This window comes from Onychostruthus taczanowskii, unplaced genomic scaffold (assembly GCF_017590055.1).
Source record: "Onychostruthus taczanowskii isolate IOZ18803 unplaced genomic scaffold, ASM1759005v1 scaffold24, whole genome shotgun sequence".
NCBI lineage: Eukaryota > Metazoa > Chordata > Aves > Passeriformes > Passeridae > Onychostruthus > Onychostruthus taczanowskii.
In genome coordinates, this window is record NW_024499684.1 from 1,560,888 (window position 1) to 1,574,887 (window position 14,000).

Genomic DNA, 14,000 nt, shown 5'->3' on the forward strand with positions numbered 1-14,000 from the left:
AGAGAAGAGAAGCAGATTTGTATGGACAGAACACAAGGTCCAGCTCCCACAGCCCCTTTAATCCCCTCGTGAGGAGCCAAGTTACCTTTAGTTTGGAATTTTCCAGCCCTGGCGGTCAGAGGCCTGTGTAGAAGGGGCTGCACAGCTGAGGAGGAGATGGAGGAAGGCCGTGCCTGCGGGAGACTGTGCTGGCAGCCTGCTCATGTCCCACAGGGCCAGGCAGCAGCAGGGACACCGGGGACACTGTCCCTGCAGGGACAGCCACAGGGGACATGGGGGACACTGTCCCTGCAGGGACAGCAGCAGGGGACATGGGGGACACTGTCCCTGCAGGGACAGCAGCAGGGGACATGGGGGACACTGTCCCTGCAGGGACAGCAGCAGGGACACCGGGGACACTGTCCCTGCAGGGACAGCCACAGGGGACATGGGGGACACTGCCCCTGCAGGGACAGCCACAGGGGACACCAGGGACACTGTCCCTGCAGGGACAGCCACAGGGGACATGGGGGACATTGTCCCCTGCAGGGACAGCAGCGGGGAACACCGGGGACACTGTCCCCTGCAGGGACACTGCCATCACATGGAAAAGGTCTCTACCAAGGCTCCGCTGCCGGCTTTGTGAGGAGCGGGGGCGGAAAAGTAACTGCGCCATAAACCACGGGGCTTTTCGAGCTGGCTTTTTGAGGGTGGGCTTTTGGCGTCTTGTGCCTTTTGCTTTTCGATTCTGGGGCTTTTGGAGCTTATGCTTTTGTCGTTTTGGGGGGTTTGAGTGTTATACTTTTTGCCCTGGCCCCGGCCCGTTTTGTCCCTTTTGCCCCAGGCCCAGCCCGTGTTTTGTCCCGTTTGCCCTGGCTCCAGCCTGTATTTCATCCCTTTTGCCCTGGCCCGTGTTTTGTCCCTTTTGCCCTGGTCGTGGCCGGTGTTTTATCCCATTTGCCCCGGCCCTGGCCGGTGTTTTATCCCTTTTGCCCGTCCTACCTTTGGGCTCTCCATCCCTCAGGCCGTCCCGGCTCTCCCTCAAGGCTGTCCTGGCTCTCCCTCACGGCTGTCCCGGCTGTCCCGGCTGTCCCACAGGACGTCCCGGCTCTCCCTCACGGCTGTCCCGGCTCTCCCTCACGGCTCTCCTCCCTCCCCGTGTCCCTCCTACCTCGCCCCTGCTCCCTGCCCGAGCCCCCGGTGTCCAGCCCTGCCCTCTCCGAGCCAGAGCGCTGCCCACCCCCTGCGCTGGCTGCTGGCCTCCTGTGTCCCCCAGTGTCCCCTCCCCTGGTGTCCGTCGCCTCAGGAGCCATCCCGGGCAGGCAGCGAGCGCAGCCCCGGCCCGGGGACACGGCCGGCATTCCCCGAGCGCCGCTGGAATCGCCCTCTTTTCCCTCTGCCTCCTCTCTCTCTCCCTCCCATCTTCCTCTCCCTTGCTCTGCCTTTTCTACCTCTCTTTAGTAGGGTAAGTCCTTTTTATTTCGGTTTTTTTTTTGACTCCCTCTTTTCCCTCTGTCTTCTCTCTCTCTCTCCCTCCCATCTTTCTCCCCTCACTCTATTTTATACCCCTCTTTAGTAGGGTAATTCCCTTTTGGATTTTTAACCCCCTTTTTTCCCTCTGCCTCCTCTCTCTCTCTCCCTCCCATCTTTCTCCGCGTTGCTCTGTCTTTTCTACGCCTCTTTAGTAGGGTAAGTCCTTTTTGTTTTGGTTTTTTAAAGCCTTGTTTTCCCTGTCTCCTCTCTCTCTCTCTCTCTCCCTTCCATCTTCCTCCCCATCCTCTGCCTTTTCTACCCCTCTTTAGTAGGGTAACTCTCTTTTATTTTGATTTTTTGACTCCCTCTTTTCCCTCTGTCTTCTCTCTCTCTCCCTTCTATCTTCCTCCCCATGCTCTGCCTTTTCTACCCCTCTCTAGTAGGGTAACACCTTTTTATTTTGGTTTTATTTCGTTACCAATAAATGGTTCTCAGACACGATGTTTGCCTCGTTTGGGTTAATTTCGGTCCTGTTTTTAAAAGAGCTCCTCGCAGTTCCCACAGTGGAACACGGCACCCTCCAGGTGGATCAGGATGCAGCTCCCAGCAATGCTGGATTTAGGGATATTTTTTTCCCCCAGGTGGAATCAGGGATTTTCGAATCCCACTAAATTCTGAGAGTTCCCAATCCCAGAGCTGGCTCCTGCTCCAGCCAAGGACAGCCCATCCCAAAGTGCAGCTTCATGTTCTCATCCATAGGGGAAATATTTCCAATATTCCCTTCTTTCCAAAATCCATTAAAAAGGAGATTTTGTTGGAATTGATCTTTTCCTATTTTGGATAAACTGGAGCTGCAGAAGCCTGGGAATTCCATGCTGGGATGGCTCGGGATACCTTTCACCCTTCCCCTCTCAGACACAGCCCAGGGTTGCAACAAGCCCACCTTAAATATGGAAACTAATCTGGGGGATAACAAACACAAGGAATTGAGGCTGGGAATTCACTGGCTGGAGTCCCCTGCTGTTGGAATGTCATTTATTCAGCTAACAGGGCAGGAATTCCAACTTTTCCAGCCCTGATTTGAGCCGAGGGAAGCATTAGTGATGAGCTGACTGCTCATCCCACTTCCAATGGAAAGGGGTTTTCCAAACCCCAATTCCAAAGGGTTTTCCATGGGAATGAGCAGATTTTGGGGTTTGGTCACGGTGGAGCAGCTCCAGGCACCCCAGATTCCAACTGGTCTCCGTGAAGAAGGAAAAAGGATCCTCTGGACGCTTTAATCCATTTCCAGACCTTGGAGCGGGTCTGGGATTGCCACAAAGAGCGAAATTCCAGGGACAAATCCCGATGGGAGCCACAGGGATGCAGCCAGCAGGCACCACGGGGAGCAGAGCCCGGCCTGGCCACCACCCTCTACACCACCAGGATTTGCCACCAGCATTCCTTAAAAAGGATTTTCCTGGAATTCCCAGCACGGATTTTCCTTGCAGGGTTTTTCCCTGCAGAGCCGGATGCCTGCCCTGCATTCCATGCCCAGGCAGGCTGGGAAGTGCTGCCGGGAGCAGGAGCTCCGGCTGGATCCAACCCTGCTATCCCTGTTCCCGGAGCTGTTCCTGGGCTCATTCCCACCGGGAAGGGCGAGCGAGGGGCTGGAGACGCCGATTTGATCTGGGAAATAGCAGGAATGCTGCTGAACACCTCCAGGATGGCGTGAGTTTGGAAGCGGGGGGGGGAATGTCCCCAAAAGGATAAAAAGTCATGGCATATTAATGCTTGGAATTGTCTGCTGGAGCAGCGCGGGAAGAGGATGAATAATTCAAGGCAGACAGGATTTCCCTGGCAAGGTCGAGGCTTGTGAAGGGGAGGATTTTTTGGAGAGAGAGCAGCATCCTGCTTTCCTCGGGAAGAGATCTGCCTCCATCCCGAGGGTCAAGGCGACTCCAGGAGCCGTCTGGATTTCGGGAGATCCTTTTGGAAGCGGCTCCGTCGGCGGGACGCGGAGTTCAGCTGGAATCGCGGATGCCAGAGGAATTCGAAGTGGATTTTTCAACTCCACGGGCGAATCCCAGAGGAATGGCCAGCTGGAAGGGGAAGGGGGGAGCGCAGCCCTAGCGGGGCTCGGGATCCCTATATCCCAATCCCTGGGATTTCCCAAAAATGCCCTGAAAGGAGCCGGGAGTGGAAGATGAATGTGAGTACCCTGAAACGGGCTGCCTGCAGCCTGAGCTCTGCTCTGCTGCCCCTCTGCACCTCAGTCCCCTCTGAGAGGCACAGTCTGGGGACAGATCCTTTAAATTATTCCCAAAAAACCCTCCTGGGCCTCCTTGGAAGGAGGAGGATTTTACAGGCACCGGGGAAGGAGCTGAAGGATAGGGAAGAACTCCAGGGTTTCTGATTCTGGAGCCCAGCTCAGCCTGGACCCACCTCAGCAGCTCACAAAGACATTGCTTACTAAAACATTTATTTATTTGGACATTTATTTGTTTTAAAATGCATTTATTTATTTATTTATATGCTTATTTATTTGTTTATATATTTAATTGGATGTTTATTTATTTGGGTTTTATTTATTTATTAAGACATTTATTGTTATTAAGGGATATCCAGCATTTAGTAGTAATAATAATAATAATAATAATAATAATAATAATAATAATAATAATAAATGTCTTGGCTCATTCTCCACCCCCCAAAAATGCACCCCAGGCTCCATTCCGAGCTCAGCAGCCAAAAATATCCATGGATTTTATTCTTCTGCAGCAGCAACAACTCCACCAGCAAGTTTTGTATCATTGGGAGGGATCCTAATGGATCTTAGGTCATTATTTTTAACCTTGATTTGACATATTAATTTTATGTTTTTGTTTCTCAAAAAGGGCATCAAGGACAGGGGACAAATTCCTTGAAGTGACCTAAAGGGAGTTTGTGGGGCTGGGGATTTTATAGGGAATTATTCCAGGAGGGTTTTTAAACTGTGTGAGACTCTGCCAGCAGAGCTGTGGATTTCCTGGGAATTCGGGATGTTGGGCTGGGATTGTGACTCAGCATCTTCAGCTCAGGGATGGATGTGCTGGGGGGAGGGAGAGACGGGCAGGAGTTGTGTTCAGGAATTCTGGGATCCGCCGGGATGTGCAGCCCCTCTGCAGCACCCCTGGATCCCCTGGGATCCCTCCCTGGATCCCCTGGGATGATCCCTGGTGCCAGGGGCTGCTCCAGCTGTGGATTCCCACCCCTGGGAGGGAGGGAAGGGAAGGAGCTGCTCCATGGATGTGCTGCCCCTCATGGCCATGATCCATCCATAGGGATGGGAACTGGGGACACAGAGCCTGGGAAAGGGGTGTCCACCCCAGGAACCCCCCAGTGCTCCGGATATGTTTGGGATCTGTTCCTCACAGGTTTGGATAATGTGTGTTTGGCTCATTTCCCTGCAATTGCCTGGGTTTCAGACTCCTCTAGGCTGGATTTAAAATCCCTGCTTGGGCCGTGTTTTGTGGAGGGTTGGACACTCTGGATGGGGAGGGATTTGGTTTGGGGCAGAGCAAAGTGAAACTCCAGCACCCTCTCAGGGGAAAGGCAACACCTTGGATATTCCCAGATCTTCTGGCTCCAGGGAAAAGCAGCTTTGGGATTTCAGGAGTGTCCCAGGCCTGAGAGGTGTCTGGGAATCTGTTTTGAACACCAGGGTGGCCGGAGGGCTCCATCCTCCATCCCTGACCCAGTGCTGCTTTCCAGGCATTCCTTTTCCCCTCCCTGGCAGTTATTTGGGGCCATCTCCTTTCTCCCAAATTTAACATCCTCCCTTTTCCCTCATTGCCATAATTAATAACGAACCCTCTGGTGTTAATTGGAGCCTGGCACAGCCACCCCAGCCCTACTAAGAGGATTTTCCACTTTCTGTTCTCCCAGCTTCCCATTCCAGGGGGAAATCTGGCAGCACGAGGCCATTCCCAAAGCCCTGGCTGCAATATGAGCTGTAAATCGTGGAGTCATGGGAAGAATCATGGAATGGATGGGTTGGAAGTGACTTTATATCTCATATAACATATTTATAATGTAGTCTGTGTTGGTTTGGGGAGCTGGCTTTGGGTTTTTCCTCCATATAATGCTGGATCAGGGGTGGCACTGGATGGGATTTAAGGTCCCTCCAACACAAACCATTCCTGGATTCTCTGAAGTTGCAGCACAAGCCCTGGGTCCTGCAGGAATTCCTGTCCCCAGCTCCCATCCTGCAGGCACAGCACCCGCTCCAGCTGCTCCTTCCTTGTTCCCCTGGGTGCTGCAAGCCCTGAGGGCTCTGCCCATCACCGGGGCTGGGATGGACCATCCCTGCCGGCAGGAATTGATAGCCACGGGAAAAGGAACACCTGAACTCCAGCAGGCCTGCAGCAAAGTTATTCCATGGCCAGGGTCTCCCTGGTTGGGATTTGGGGCTGGAAAAGCCCAAACTGGAGATGTTTGTGTGAGGCACTGAGCTGAAAAGAGCAGTGAGGGATGGAACAGAGCAAGACAAAGGCAGAGCAGTTGCTTTCAGCCTAAAATGTAGATTTATGCAGAAAACAAATATCAAGAGCTGCATCTGTTGTGGGTGAAGCACAATTCCTCATCAGGGAGCAGAGCTCGCTCCTCTCTGCTCCATTTGCTGCAGTCACAGATTTTATTTTCCCTGGATTTGCGTGTCATAAAGGAGTTTGGGGTTTTTCTGAAGTTGTATTTATCTTTTTTGAATATAAATGAGTATAAAAATACTTCCCTGGGCCGGGTGGCCACATTGCTGATGAGGCACATGAGGAATCTCTGGCCATCCGTGTATTTGGGAAAAGCAAGCAGGGAAAAGCCAGGAAAGAGCCTTTGGATGGTGCAGAGTGTTTGGGGTGAAAACAGGGATGGCTTTCCTGGTCTTTCCTGTGTGCAGCCTGCATCCCAAGGGAGGGGGGAGGGAAAGCTTCCCGCAGCAATTCCCCCCTCCCAGGTGGCTGTTCCACACTGGGCTATTTTGGAGAGCAGTTCTGCAGCGCCTGAAAGGGATCTGTGCCTGTGCAGCTGCACTTCTGCCGCCCTTTGCTGCCTCTCTGCTCCTGTGCTGCTCCCCTGGCTTCCTCAGAGAGCAAATCCTGGGAGGAGCAGCTGGGAAAGGGAATCAGCCTGGAGAAAAGGGGGATCAGGGGGGACCTTGTGGCTCTGCACAGCTCCTGACAGGAGGGGACAGCCGGGGGGTCGGGCTGTGCTCCAGGGAACAGGGACAGGAGGAGAGGGAACGGCCTCAGGCTGGGCCAGGGCAGGCTCAGGGAGGAATCAGAAGGAATTTCCCCATGGAAAAGTTGTTAAACACTGGCAGGGGCTGCCCAGGGAGGTTTGGAGTGCCCACCCCTGGAGGTGTCCAAGGAATTCCTGGATGTGGCACTCAGTGCTCTGGGCTGGAGACAAAGAGGGGATCAGGCCCAGGTTGGATGATCTTGGAGATCTTTTCTAACCTAAATAATTCCATGATTCTGTGACTTTGGGGCTGCCCCATGGATGCAGCACCCCAGGTTTGGGGGATAACTGCAGGGAGATGCTCGAGGAGGCCACCAGAAATGGGTCAGGGGTCTCAGTGACACCTTCCCAAAACCAGCTCTTGGAATCCCAGAATCTTTGAGCAGAAGGAATCCCAGAATCATTAACAAAAAGGAATCCCAGAATCATTAACAACAAGCAATCCCAGAATCATTAACAAAAAGCAATCCCAGAAGCATTTAGGTTGGAAAAGCCCTCCCAGCCCATCAGATCTGACCTTTTCATCCCCCAGAGCAGGAGGGGAGCCAAGGAAACACACACACACATCCAGGGAACGCTGTGGGCATCCCAGGGACCATCCCACACACCCTGCACCACCCCTGGCAAAGGAGAGGAAAACTGGGGAGCAGAAGGCAGCGCAGGGAGTTTGGGCCTGGCCCTAAGATTTAGAATAAAACCCAAAAGTTAAACCCAGAACAGTTTGCTCAGAGCCTGGCTGTTGAGCTGTGCTGGCCCGATGGCTCCTTGGAAGGGCTGGTTGAGGATCTCAGGGATCACCAGGGAACAGCAAAGCTGAACCACATCCTGATGGGGCAGAAACAGCGAAGGAGAATTGTCCCTGACTGGAACCGAGAATCGGCAGCAGCTGCTGGCTCCAAATTACCCGGTAATGGAGCAGATTGCTGGGATTTGATCCCCCTTCTGAAGCAGGAATTCCTTTAGCAGCCGGAATTGCACCTTCCCCTCTCCTGGTTCGCTCCAGGCTTTGGCTGCTCTAGGCTGGGATTAATTATCTGTAACCTGACTCAAGCCCTGAGCTGGGCTCAGAGGGTGCTGACAGGGAGGGGCATCCTGGTGACCGTGAGGAATAGCCAAACTTTATTTTTCCAAACCATTTTCTGTGCCTCTCCTCCAGCTGACTTGGACAAAAAGTGATTCACTGTAAAATTTCTGCCAGAAAAAATACAATCCTCAGCCCTAAGTCAGGCAGCGAGCTAGACCGTCCAGGATGCAACAAAACCTTGGGAGAAATTCCTGAATTTTGCTTTTTGCTCCAAACATTCCCAGCTTCAGGCAGGTGGGATGAATCCTGCTGGATTCTGCTGAGCTGAGCACACTCCTCCCCGCTTCTGCTGGACTCCAGCCCCTCCCAGTGACAACCAAAGGCCCCCAAGGTGATTAACACACTCCTTAATTAAGCTGAGACTTCCTTTAGGGGCTGATTCCTCTCTGCCCAAAGGAGCAGGAGGAATTTTGGGGGAGAAATGCTGCAAAAGCTTCTGCAGACACGCTGGGATTCGGGAGTTAATGCATTTAGAGGAGGCAACATAAATATTAAGATTCAGCAGGGCTCTGTGGATTCATGCATTTGAAATATTCCAGCTATTTCCCTGCTCGCATTCCTTACCCACGTGCCTTCCAAAGCACTTTATTAAAGGGCATTTTTTTTCCCCCCCTAGCCTTGATGATTACAAGGAATTCCAGCGGCTGTTGGACAGATAAGGAGATTCCTTTTGTTTACTCCAAGGATTTTGCTGGCCCTCCTGAGCTTCCGGGCTGGGACAGGCACAGGGGAAGCAGCTCCATCCCTGGGATGCTTTCAGCACAGCTTGGACAGGGCTGGGAGCAATCCGGGATAGGGAAGCTGTCCCTGCCCATGGATACGGAATGGGATGAGCTTCAAGGTCCTTTCCAACCCATTCCAGGATTCATCCCAGAGCAAATAATTTAGAGGAAAACCAGTCTGGGCAGGAGCAGCTCCTTCATCCTCCAATTATTCCAAAGGAAAAGAGACAACGTGTACTTTGGGGGTGTTTCAGGAAGTGGGGAAAACTTCTGGGAGTGAGGGAAGCCCTGGCAGGGGTGGAGCCGTCCCAGCAAACATCAAATCCCAGTTTGGAGAACGGGTGGGGGGCTGGTAGAGCCCAAAATGCTGAGCCTGGCCTGAAAGGGATTATTTTGGGATGCTGCCCTTGTCCCCCTGCTGCACCTCTGTCCCCTCCTGTGCCACCAGAAGAGCTTTGGTGGCAGTGCCACCGCCCAGAGCCCCGCTGTGATTTCCCTCCCCCTCTAAATGAAGCAAAGGATTAATTGGCTAAATTTAATTTGCTAAATTTAAAGAGTTAAACCTGCAAATCCAAGCGCCAGGAGAACAATGCCCACAAGGCCAGGAATGCTGTGCCATGGCACCCCTGTGCCCTGCAGCTTCCCCAGGGAGGATGCAGCATTCCAGAAGGGAATGCAGCCCCATGGATCCTATCCCTGCCCCCCAAGGAGCTGCAGGTGAGTGCCCAAGGTGCCTATTCTTAAATTAATTGGCCCTAATTTGGCATTTCGGGGTGTGGTGCTGGAATCTCAGGGATGCACAGGGCTGGAAAACCTGGGGCAGAGCAACACCCCAGTGCTCCTGACCCCAAAGGCAGGGATTGGGATAACAGGAATGCAAAGGGACTGCAAGATGTTGTGAGGTTTTTGGAGAGGAGACAACTTTTCTGTATGGATAAGCTGTAGAATATTCCACTCTGCCAGAGTATTTATCCCAGAATCATCAAATCACAGAATTCCAGAATGGTTTGGGTTGGAAAGGACCTTAAAGCTCATCCAGTTCCAGTCCCCTGGGCAGGGGCACCTTCCCCTCTCCCAGTTGAACTCCGGCAGATTTTCCTGCCTGTGGAATGAACAAACCCCAGGAATGCTCACAGAGGGCTTGCAGCAGGAAAAGGAAACATGCCCTGATCTCAGGGCAGTCCTTTTCCTTTCAGGAAAGGGAAACTCTTTGTGTTCAGAGGAAACTTCCCTTTCCTGCTTTATCCCGAGGATGTTTTTATCCCAGCATCATTTCCCTGGCAAATCCCACCTGGGCAGGGACAGTGCTCAGCTCTCTCTGGGAGTCGGTTCAAGGAAAAAACCCAAACCCCAGTTTTAAAGTAAAAACACAATTTGGGAGCTCTGGGTGGACATGAGGGTGTTGGGATAAACACCCAGCTGGCAGAAATGTTCCCATATTTAGGCATTTATGGTGTTTTAAGGGTGGTTGTGATTTTCCTGATTTCCTCTTTCTCTGACCCAAAAACTTCTGCAATGTAGCAGGAGAGAACACAAGGAACCCATTTTAGAATGGGGTTACAGCAGTGCCAAAATAGAAAAATCGAATCCATTTAAATCTTATGATAATCAGCAAACTGCCTTTGAAACTAACACCAGGAAGAGAATAAAAATCTGGTTTTTGTGATATATTTCTGCCTCAGAATCAACCCCACAAGCTTTGTTTGTATTAAACCTCCTCTGCACTGAATAAAAGAGCTGTGAACCAGATTCTTTCATCTCCAAGGGTTTGTGTTCACACCCTTGAAAATTCCTACAAATCCCGGGTTTTCCATGGTGTTGGGAAAGGGTTTGTGGAAGAGAGAAATGCCATTTGTGCAGCAAGAGCTGGCTCCTTCCTGAGCAGGTCGAGCAGAAATATATTCTGTGTGTATAATTAGAAGTGAGGAGGGTTTACTACGAGGTCAAAAATTATTGGATCTGTCTGCAGTGGGGAGAAAAAAAAAAAAAGGGAAACTTGGAAAAATCACGTGTGTGATGTGTTAAACCTTGTAAGAAAACAAACTTGTCTCAGGACAGGGCAGCAGGGAGAGATTTGCAAGGACTGGCACCTTAAAGCATGAATTGAATGAAGGCTGAAGCAGCTTTATCCCACTAAAATGGGAAAATTGGGATTGGGAACTGCCTGCCACTGGTTTCATGCTATTCCAGATTCCACACCAGGAAATTCAAGGAGAGGGAAGCGCTCTTGTCCTCCACAAAACATTATCAGTGCAGTCATGATGAAGGGAAGAAACTTCCCCAGCCAAGATCCCATAAATCAAACTGTCCCCAGCCTGGGAGCAGTGAGGCAGCTCCTCCTTTGCTCAGCAAAAATTCCCTTTTGAGGCTGGTGGTGACGTTAAACCAGCCCCAAATAAAGAATTGCACCACACAAATTGTGTCAAATGCCACCCCCTCCCAACCTTGTGGTGAAACCTCTTCCCCATGTAATTCATCTCCAGGATTTTGCTCCTTCCTGCCATTTGCTGGGATTATTTTTAAAACCGCACTGTGCAGTTCCTGATTTTCTGGAGTTTCAGCCACCAGGCAGCCTGGGAGGGAAGCAGGGATCAGCTGGGAACAGGGAGGGATTCAGCTGCTCCTGGGGGTCAGGAGAGAAAATTGGGATAATCCGGGCTGAGTACCTGGAGGAGACACCTCAAGGGAAAGGTTAATCCCAAATAAACCTGTGATATTCCCTGTGTATCCTGGCCCTTTTATCCCTCCAAAGCCCTGCCTGGGGGGCAGAGTCTCCTCCAGAAAAGCTGGAGAGGGATTTTTAACCAGGACAGAGCAATGGAGAATGGCTTCCCACTGCCACAGGGGCCTTGGGAAGGAATTCCTCCCTCAGAAAGCAAGGGAGAATGGCTTCCCACTGCCACAGGGGCCTTGGGAAGGAATTCCTCCCTCAGGGGAGGGCTGGGATGGAACACCCAGAGCAGCTGGGGCTGCCCCTGGATCCCTGGAAGTGTCCAAGGCCAGGCTGGATGGGGTTTGGAGCAGCCTGGGACAGGGACAAGATGAGTTTGGAGTTGAGTTTGAGTTCTCCCACGCCACAGGGAGAAGAGGGGACGGCTCCAGGACACTGAAACCTCGGTGCCCTGTTCCCAGTGTTTGTCCCGTGTGGTGTTGGTGGGGTTTGGTACTCCCAGGGCTGCCAGGATGCCCCTCCCCGCTCGCTGCTGCCCAGGAGCGGGATGAGGAGTCAGACCTGGCACAGGAGACCCCTCCCCTCCCTCTGCCCGGCCTGGTCTCCCCGGGAGGAGCAGCTCAGCAGCCCCAGGAGTTCCCTCTCCTTCTCATCCCTTAGGAATTCCTGACCATTCAGGCCGTGGGGAACCTCGAAGGGGGATTGCCCCTGAGCTGTGCCCACTCCCTGGGTGTCTGTGCCTTGGCCACCTCCCACCCTGCACAACCTTTCATTTTTAACCCCCTGTGCTGCTCTTGGGGTAGAGTTCATTTCCTCCCAGTGGCTGGGACTGGCTGGAATTATATTTTGGATTTCTGCTGGAGACAGAGTGGATAACAAAGAGATGTTTTGATTCTCGTGGGTGACCTCAAGGGTGTTTCTCACACAAAACCCTGCCCCAAAATCAGCTCCTAACCCGCTGCAGTGTTTCAATAATTCAGTTAAGGGTTGCTGGTTCTCCCCTGGCCCTGAACTGTGCCCCTCCAATCCCAGGGGGTTGGGATTGCAGGACCAGAGGGCAGCTGGCTGCTGCCACATCTCCCACACCCCGTGTGGCAGCTCCTGATCCATGGGATTGATGCTTCCCATTTCACCACAGTGCCTTAAAAGGTCTCCTTGCCGTGGAGTTGGGAATGGGAACATTTGCGTGTTAAACTTGGCTTCGGTGACCCAGAATGCAGAAACTAGATTAGTTTTTTTTAGCGGAGTTATTTATAGGAGACTCTTAACGAGTTACTTTAAATTACTTTTAAAGAAGGAAAAAAAGGGAGAGGGTGGCAGCAGGGATTTGTGGCGGGTCCCTGTGGTCCCTCAGGGCGTGGGAGGGAGGATGTCACTCTTTGTCACTCGCTGTGACTCCCTGCAGTCACCCACAGCCCCACACAGAGACGATGTCACCTCCTCCCAAACCCAGCCATAACATCATGGCATGGTTTGGGTTGGAAGGACCTTAAATCCCACCCAGTGCCCCCCCTGCCATGGCAGGGACACCTCCCACTGTCCCAGGTGCTCCAGCCCCAGGGTCCAGCCTGGCCTTGGGCACTGCCAGGGATCCAGGGGCAGCCACAGCTGCTCTGGCAATTCCAGCCCAGCCAGGAATTCCCAATTCCCAATCTCCCATCCACCCCTGCCCTCTGGCAGTGGGAGCCATTCCCTGTGTCCTGTCCCTCCATCCTTGTCCCCAGTCCCTCTGCAGCTCTCCTGGAGCCCCTTCAGGCTCTGGCAGGGCTCTGAGCTCTCCCTGGATCCTTCTCCTCTCCGGGGGAGCACCCCCAGCTCTGCCAGCCTGGCTCCAGAGGGGCTCCAGCCCCAGGGCCATCTTCTTGGCCTCCTCTGGCCTCTCTCCAGCAGCTCCACATCCTGCTGGAGCCCCCAGGCCTGGGGGCAGCTCTGCAGGTGGGGTCTCACCTGAGCAGGCAGAGGGGCAGAATCCCCCCTCCCGTGCTGTCCCCGCTGGGATCAGCCTGGCACAGGGAGGGTTTTGGGGCTGCCAGTGCCTGTGCCCGGGTCAGGCTGACCTTCTCTTCCACCAAAACCCCCAAATCCCTTCCCTCCGGGCTGCTTTGATCCATTCTCCAACCAGCCTGCTTGGGATCACTTGGGATGGTCCCGACCCAACAACTGTGGGAATAAAGAGTAACATTTAAATATAAATCCTTTTTTGTGTAACAAAAAAAAAAAAATAGTTACAATAGCTACTACAACAACATCAGCTAATATCTTAGTTCCAATTTTAAAAAAGAAAGCCATACCAAGAATAATAGAACAGAATACCAAGAACACGGGGTTTTCTGCCCGTCGGAGCGGTGTTTCCTTGCCGCCAGCCGGCGTTTCCCGCAGCTCCCGAGCGGCGGAGCCGGAGCCCGGCCCCGCTCCGCCCCCGCCCGCTCCGCCCGGGGCCGCCCCGCGCCGGCGGCAGCTCCGGAGCGCGGGGGCGGCCCCGGGCCGGCGTTTCCCGTGCCCGGCGGGCAGCAGCGCTCCGGGCATCCCTGACACGGCCGCCCTCCGCTTCTCTCCGGCAGGATTCCCGGGAGGATGGCATGGATTTAGGCAGCGACGCCGGCAGCAGCCGCTCCAGCTCGGAATCCAACTCCAGCAAAGCCACGCCGTGCTCGGAGGGCAAGTCCTCGCCGTCCCCCAGCAGCCTGGACCTGGCGGCGCTGGAGGACTCGGAGGAGGAGGAGGAAGAGGAGGAGGACGGGGGGTCCCCGCCGTCCCCGCCGCGCTGCCCGGCCGCCCATGGGCGCCGCTGCGGCCCCGCGGCCGCCGCTGCCCGGCG

The 14,000-nt window shown here is 53.5% G+C and overlaps 1 protein-coding gene across 1 annotated transcript in view; it reads left to right on the forward strand.

Moving 5' to 3' along the window:
• The first annotated feature begins 13,621 nt into the window (after nucleotides 1–13,621).
• The window catches only part of LOC121336700 (schwannomin-interacting protein 1-like), a 2,315-nt gene continuing 1,936 nt past the window's right edge, over nucleotides 13,622–14,000 (forward strand). The window contains exon 1 of the mRNA XM_041406073.1: nucleotides 13,622–13,997. Within this exon, the coding sequence (XP_041262007.1) occupies nucleotides 13,762–13,997 (236 nt within the window). The 5' untranslated portion in view covers nucleotides 13,622–13,761. The remainder of the gene's footprint in view (nucleotides 13,998–14,000) is intronic.